Source organism: Sabethes cyaneus, chromosome 2 (genome assembly GCF_943734655.1).
Source record: "Sabethes cyaneus chromosome 2, idSabCyanKW18_F2, whole genome shotgun sequence".
NCBI lineage: Eukaryota > Metazoa > Arthropoda > Insecta > Diptera > Culicidae > Sabethes > Sabethes cyaneus.
The window spans coordinates 163,026,161-163,033,022 of NC_071354.1; the positions used below are offsets into that span (position 1 = coordinate 163,026,161).

General features: G+C 38.1%; 3 protein-coding genes across 3 annotated transcripts; 2 read left to right on the forward strand and 1 right to left on the reverse strand.

The window, feature by feature from the left end:
* The first annotated feature begins 396 nt into the window (after positions 1-396).
* LOC128738830 (lariat debranching enzyme) lies at positions 397-2,754 on the forward strand. The gene is made up of 2 exons (XM_053834247.1): positions 397-789; positions 851-2,754. The coding sequence occupies exons 1-2, from the start codon at positions 593-595 to the stop codon at positions 2,328-2,330; spliced, it is 1,677 nt and encodes a 558-aa protein (XP_053690222.1). The 5' UTR covers positions 397-592; the 3' UTR covers positions 2,331-2,754.
* A 152-nt stretch (positions 2,755-2,906) lies between these two features.
* Positions 2,907-4,063, reverse strand: LOC128738833 (mitochondrial thiamine pyrophosphate carrier-like). Its single transcript, XM_053834249.1, has one exon. The coding sequence runs from the start codon at positions 3,965-3,967 to the stop codon at positions 3,035-3,037; it is 933 nt and encodes a 310-aa protein (XP_053690224.1). The 5' UTR covers positions 3,968-4,063; the 3' UTR covers positions 2,907-3,034.
* A 1,419-nt stretch (positions 4,064-5,482) lies between these two features.
* LOC128738834 (2-aminoethanethiol dioxygenase) lies at positions 5,483-6,862 on the forward strand. Its single transcript, XM_053834250.1, has one exon. The coding sequence runs from the start codon at positions 5,710-5,712 to the stop codon at positions 6,430-6,432; it is 723 nt and encodes a 240-aa protein (XP_053690225.1). The 5' UTR covers positions 5,483-5,709; the 3' UTR covers positions 6,433-6,862.

Genomic DNA, 6,862 nt, shown 5'->3' on the forward strand with positions numbered 1-6,862 from the left:
TTTACTACGTTGCGGCAATTTGACAGTTTTTCCATGGGTTTTCTGTCAAATATCCGCAACGTAGTAAAATCCGTATGCATTGTGTTTGGGCCTTAACTGTGCAGTCCAATTGAGTGTGAAGAGCGGTTTTATTCAATCCCATTCAATCAAGCTAACCCGAATGTTTTAGCTAAATCCAACCTATTTACAGGTAGACTTATTTAAGAGTGTAAAGAGAAACGTGATGATGACGTTCACATTTAATTTTCTCTTTTTTACGTCGATTTCACACTTTTGTTAAGTACTTTGGGGTAGAGTGTACAACCCCTTGATGCTTTGAGTTTGAAGCTTGTAGTTTGTTCTTCGTTTTTCTAAAACTCTTTTATTTACCTATTATTCGCGGTAAACGAATAGTTTCACGGATAAATAAACAGGATCTAGAAAATCTATGTTAGATTACACTTTAATTGTAATTGTAAATTTCTATTGAAATTGTACAGTAGGTATATCATATCTAGCCAAGCATCCAAAAATAGTGTCCAGTATTTTTGTGAATGTGTTGTCGGTGTAACACAATATTGTTCAAGTCAACATTGTGAATTAGGATAAAATCATGAAAATAGCTGTTGAAGGATGCGCTCATGGTGAGCTAGAAAAAATCTACGACTTAGTTGAGTCGATTCAGCTTCGTGAAAAAGTCAAAATTGATTTACTGATCTGTTGTGGAGATTTTCAATCCACCAGAAACCTAGAAGATCTGCAATGTATGGCTGTGCCGAAAAAGCATCTAGACATCTGCACTTTCTACAAGTAAACATTTTTTACACGCAATATCGAACTTTGTTTTTCTCATTTGTGTGAATAATTACAGATATTACAGCGGAGAAAAAGTAGCTCCTGTGTTAACAGTTTTTATTGGAGGAAATCACGAAGCATCCAACTATCTTCAAGAGTTGCCGTACGGAGGTTGGGTGGCACCGAATATTTATTATCTTGGATATGCAGGGGTAGTGAATATAAACGGTATACGGATAGGTGGGATATCAGGTATCTATAAAGGACATGACTATCTTAAAGGTAGGTTCGAGTTCTGTCCATACAACGAGTCAACTAAGCGCAGTTCTTATCATATACGTCAAATCGACATATTTCGATTAAAACAATTGACTCCCAAAGTGGACATCTTGCTGTCTCACGATTGGCCACGTGGTGTGACCAACTTTGGCAATAAAAAGCAGTTAGTGCGATTTAAGCCTGCTTTCAAAGAGGAAATAGATGAAAATAAGTTGGGAAGTCCACCGTGTGAAGATTTACTGATGACACTGAAACCGCCCTACTGGTTTTCTGCTCATCTTCACTGTAAATTTTCTGCACTGATTCCTCATGATAATGGAACGAGTACAAAGTTTCTAGCATTGGACAAATGTTTGCCTAAGAGAAGGTTTCTACAAGTGCTGGACATAGAATGTGAAGATTCACAATTAGTAGAAACAAAAAACGAATTGTGTTATGATTTAGAATGGCTCACTATTTTACATCTAACGAATCATCTTATCAGCATTAGGGGAAGTAACGGTTTTATGCCAGGGGAAGGTGGCTGTGAACGATTTAATTTCACACCTACAAAAGAGGAGAAAGAAGCAGTTCTGCAGAGATTTCAGAATAGTCTTCGAATTCCACTTAATTTCACTAGAATCGCTGAGCCATATAATCCATCAATGCAAGTTGATTTCGATTTAGTCGAACAACCGAAAGCATTCGTTAATCCTCAAACAACAGATTTTTGCGATCGACTGAATATCGATGACCCGCTAAGACTGGCAATGTTGATGACTGGTCATGATCTCAACACTTCCAACTATGTCGATCGTAATGCGCCAAATGACTCAGTCAGCTCGGAACGTAACGAAAATGAGCTGCTTATCGCTGACGATAGCTTATCGAATGAAGAGGAACCGGAACAGGTTGAAATTCCCTTTCAAAGCAGAGCTCCATTAGCTTCGGTATTACCGAAACCTATGTGGAGACACGATTCTACTACCACCGAAGAAGCATCCACTTTGGACGAGTCTTCGCTGTCGACATCCACCAACCGCAGCTTATTGAGTTTGCCAACCCCAAACAAGCAGCAAAATTCGAATTTGTCGGATAATTTTACGATTGATGGACTAAATCTTTCTAGTCCAAAAATGTTAAAGGCTATCTCCTCGGCCGGAGAAGATGTTAAATCGTTGGTAAATACTTGCGTTGAAGATCAGCAACCGGCGTTAGCTGAAACTGAAGATAAGCCACCAGTAAAAAAGTTCAAACGTAGAAATCAAGCAATCTACGCTAAAGAAGATAGTGATTGAAGTACAGAGAACAGACTTCCAGGCTGCCTTCTTGTGTAAATTTTTGCAGCTATGAGGAATTAAGTGCTTGCTACCGTTTTTTTGGCGGTACTAGTTGGTAAGTTTAGTGACATCTAGATCATAATTATTAAACTACCAACGGTTCCGCTTAAAAATGTTCTTATAGTAAATTAAGATATTTCTTCTTGTCTGAATGTCTGTTCTCTGTGATTGAACTTAGCAAAAGATTTATATCTAATATTCTCAAACGAGTATAGGAATATTTCACATTTTTCTGATGAAATGCAATATTTGGTGTATAACGTTAAAAATTTACTTGTAGCCAGCAGCATGATTGTACGAAACAATTAAGTTTTAAGATTAGCAATGATTTTCGTACTAATTAATAACTGTAAACCACTTTGAACTTAAGAGCTGTAAAAGAATGGGAATAGTTTTGTAACCGTTTATTTGTTAATGGCTAAGACTATCTGAAATCATCCACACTTATCATTATTTCGGTTTAAGTTCAGTCTAGATTATAGTGAGTTCTTTCACTAAATATATACGAAGTCAAACATTTTTCATTCGCTTTAAGAAATGTTTATTTTTGGCTCTAATTAGGTGTAAATACAAAACTCTCCGTTATTTCTAAAATAAAATATAGAATAAAGCCTCCCGTTGTGCAAAAGGATAGCACGAAAACTCCTATTCGATTACGCCTCCTACTTAAACCCCTTGTTGAACATCGTCAGCAGCTGATCGTAGATGGCAAAATAAAATGCAGATGTAAACCCGGCTTTCAACAGGGACGGGCTTAGTCCTTTATATAGACCTCGAACACCTTCGTATCGACCGACTTCGTAAAGGCACTGCAACATATGGTTCGCAACAAAATGTTGCCCATAGGTTTGCCTATTGTTGGCGAAACCTTGTATCTGCAGCCGTTTCTTTACCAAATCCAAAGGGTAAACAAGGAGCTTTGTGCATAAACCGGCGAATCCTCCACAAAGAAACAACTCTGTTGGTGGTAAGACTGCATTCTCGGGTAGATGTTCGAATCGTTTGATGGCAGTACCGAACAAATTGTAAAACATAAATTGACCTCCCGTGAGAGGGGCTATTTGTAATATCGCTGGTCCTAAACCGCGGTATAATCCACGGATACCTTCTATTCGATAAATTAGGTTCACCGCTTGAAATGTATTTCTGTAGCCCTTACCAGGATCTTGCGAAACCAACCTAGTTCGTATAACATCTAGAGGCATTATTATTAAAGCCGCGAAAGATCCACTGAAGGCACCACAAGTAAAATTTCTCGCTCTATCATGACCTTCGAATATAGCCGTGTCACGCAGCACAACATTGAACCTCTCATAGAATGAAAATTGTGCAACTCCATAGACTAGGGAAAGCACTTGTGCAGGGTTATGGCCCTTCCATAAGGCGAATAAACCTTCCTCTTTGTATATACAAGCCACGGTTTGAGTAATTGATCGATATTTGGAAATTTGCGAGTGAGTACTGATTGGTTCCACCTGAAGCTGCAGACGAATTTTAAGAACATCCAAGGGCTGACAAATACAGCGTGTGATGCAACCGGTCATTCCTCCTGCCAGACCGGCATATTTGATTCGAGTATCCTTTGCGCGATCCATGCACGTGAAGTCCTACGACCAACTTACTGTACATAACGAAAATATCTCTGAATATGTTTATAATTAATCCACCACTGCTAAAACCAGCAGGATTGAAGGTTTTTCTGATCCATTCACAATGTTATTTTGATTTTCTGCTTGCTAAAATCTAGCACAAATCAAGAAAAGGGCTCATTTACAAAATGAAAAAGTAAACATTTTAGTTTTTTATGCTGCACTTATACACACGAAATCTTATCTACACACTAAATCTGCGTATACTTATAAGCAAGTTAAAATGTCTAAAAATCGGTTAAAAAATCCACTCTACTTAAAACGGGAAACTATCTACTTAGCAGTCATTAACTTTTCGTCGCAGAGTCCAATTTCGGAAGCAGTTTTTGGGCCCAAAAGCGGGGTTCGGTTTATAGAAATGTATTCACTGCATTCTTCTTGCCAATCTGAACACAGCGAATATATTTTCGTGAACAAAATTTTGTTTCAAACAAAAAACTGCTTTGCGATGACACTGGGCGAGTTTACAATCACCTCGCTAACTTGGTAACTATTACTACGTAGCAGCCAGCAAACTCGTCTTATGTAATCGAGACTTTACTATTACAAACTTTTTATTCTTATTCTGTCGCTGTGTTGTTTCAGAAATAACATAGAAAAGAGTTTTTGAATTAAAAAAGTTCTAAGTTGTTCTATTTCAACTTCGTTCAGTAGGTTGCTTCAAGTAAATATGTGTAAAATAAAATAAGTAATCGGAAACGCTGAGTCGATTTCCTATTATTTCTACAATCCGGACGATGTGAACTTGCGCATATTTGATACTTGTGAAACGTTTGTTTTCGTGAAATGAAAACAAATTCATACCAACAAAAGGTTCGCGGTATCTGCTCTACAGAACAAAGCAATACAATTCGCAGTGTACAAAATAGAAAAGGTAAATAAAAGCTCTGACCATCCCAAGTTTCGACTTAGCTTCCTGTCTGTATAGAGCCATGCTTGGTAATACTAGTACCAAAGTTAACTGTTTTTAAATTATGTAAACGTTACGCAATATCGAAGACTCCAGAGCTCAAGACTGGGCGTAGTGGGAGGTTCGCAGTTAAGCTCTAACAGGTTCGAAGAAAGTAATCGTTTTTTTCGTGTAAAATTTATCAGTGATGCCCTTCGACCAGGGAAATAACTACTGCTCTGTCAAATTTCAGCTGAAATTTGAAAAATTTCGTGAAGCGGTTTACAGTAAGACGATCAAAAAAATTTAGTTACGAAAACGATATAAAATTTAGGTAGAATTAGCAAAAGAGCAAATATCGCAAATGTAACAGGGTGAGAGTCATTTTTTGCTGGACCAACAAAGAAAAATCAATTCTCACCCGGTTTGTTTACGCTTGCGACATTCCACTTTTGTTGGTTCTATATTTAAAATATCTTCAATAAATATATGGTTATAATGCGCGCTGCATACCAGCCTGTCAACCGGTACTTTATGTTTATGCTTGACAGTTTTATCGATTCTCATTTGCCGTGCACATATTTACTCGGTCTCGGTGAAAAATAACGAAAATAAAGTTAAAGGGAAAGTGAAATTTTGCACACAACCTTTTTTTGTTAAAGAACTCAATGATAAGATTGGACATTTTGTGCAAAAGATAAAAATGTGCTGCTAGGTGCAGCATTCTCTTAGTAATACAACAAAAGTTATCGAGCAGAAGCTTTCGGTGTCAGCTAACATAACTCTGTCAGTAAGCGAAATGACCACTCTGTTTGCACGAATCTTCCGCCAAGCGAAAATCACCTTCGAACAAACCAACGCAGAACGGCTTCTAAGTAATCTGCAAAACCTGCGAGCCCTGGTGGAACAGTTGACTCTGAATGATCTGAATTTGGATCCGGCTGTGGTAGCTCACGAGACATTTCAGCAACCATTAAAGGCTCCATGCACCTTTATAGAAATTTTCGAGAATGCCTGCTTTACAATGTCTGTCTTTGTTCTAAGAGAGAACTATACAATGCCTCTGCATGATCATCCCCGGATGCATGGTCTTTTGAGGGTGATCGCAGGAACAGTGAAAATACAAAGCTACACTGAAATAGATCGCCGTGAACGCATTCGTGACGGCGATGAACTACGTCACGTATTGGTCGATGTGGAGCAAACAAAAATGATCAGTCCCGAGAAAGGCGATTCTGCGATGCTGACACCAACGGAGCGCAATTACCACGAGATAACAGCGATCGGTGGTCCGGCAGCATTCTTCGATATTCTAAGTCCACCATATGATGCTGATATTCCAATCTATGGAAAACGAACTTGCTCGTTTTATAAAAAGTTACTGCTCCCAGGCGATGGTGCCGGCAGCGAGGGCCGCATGCGAATGGTACTGGAAAGGATACCCACACCAGATCATTATTACTGTGATACGGAACAATTTGAAACACCAGAATTCATGCATGATAGTGAAGCCAGTGAATAGAAATGCTTGCTGTTATCTGGAATGAGCAAACGGACGTGCCCTGATATTGTGTAGATAATCCGAAACCAATGCTTATAATGTGTATCGTTTCAATATTATTTCTATGCAACTTTGTTCGCTTTATAGTATTTGTATCATCAAAACAACCCAAAATTAATTGAATGGAAAGGATTATCCGATATTTTTACATAGCTAACTAAATTTCCAAAACCTACAAAATCATCAAAAACCAATCAAATTATGTAATGTACTACTGACTGCTCACGGCGCAAATAGGGAAAATGCTCTGCAAGTTTACTGCGAGGTCCCATTGATAAATTCGTTGTTATTTGTAAAATATTAAGTTGAAAATAAATTAGTTTATAAAAACTGTCTACTTACGTTCAAGCTGGAAAAGTTATCCGACAAAAACTTGTTTAATTTGCGTAAG

Bases quoted from the DNA above. Each gene is read 5' to 3' on its own strand.
- LOC128738834 (XM_053834250.1), top strand. From the start codon at position 5,710: ATGACCACTCTGTTTGCACGAATCTTCCGCCAAGCGAAAATCACCTTC.
- LOC128738833 (XM_053834249.1), bottom strand. From the start codon at position 3,967: ATGGATCGCGCAAAGGATACTCGAATCAAATATGCCGGTCTGGCAGGA.
- LOC128738830 (XM_053834247.1), top strand. From the start codon at position 593: ATGAAAATAGCTGTTGAAGGATGCGCTCATGGTGAGCTAGAAAAAATC. The intron at 790-850 runs GTAAACATTTTT...GAATAATTACAG, and splicing joins GACATCTGCACTTTCTACAA to ATATTACAGCGGAGAAAAAG.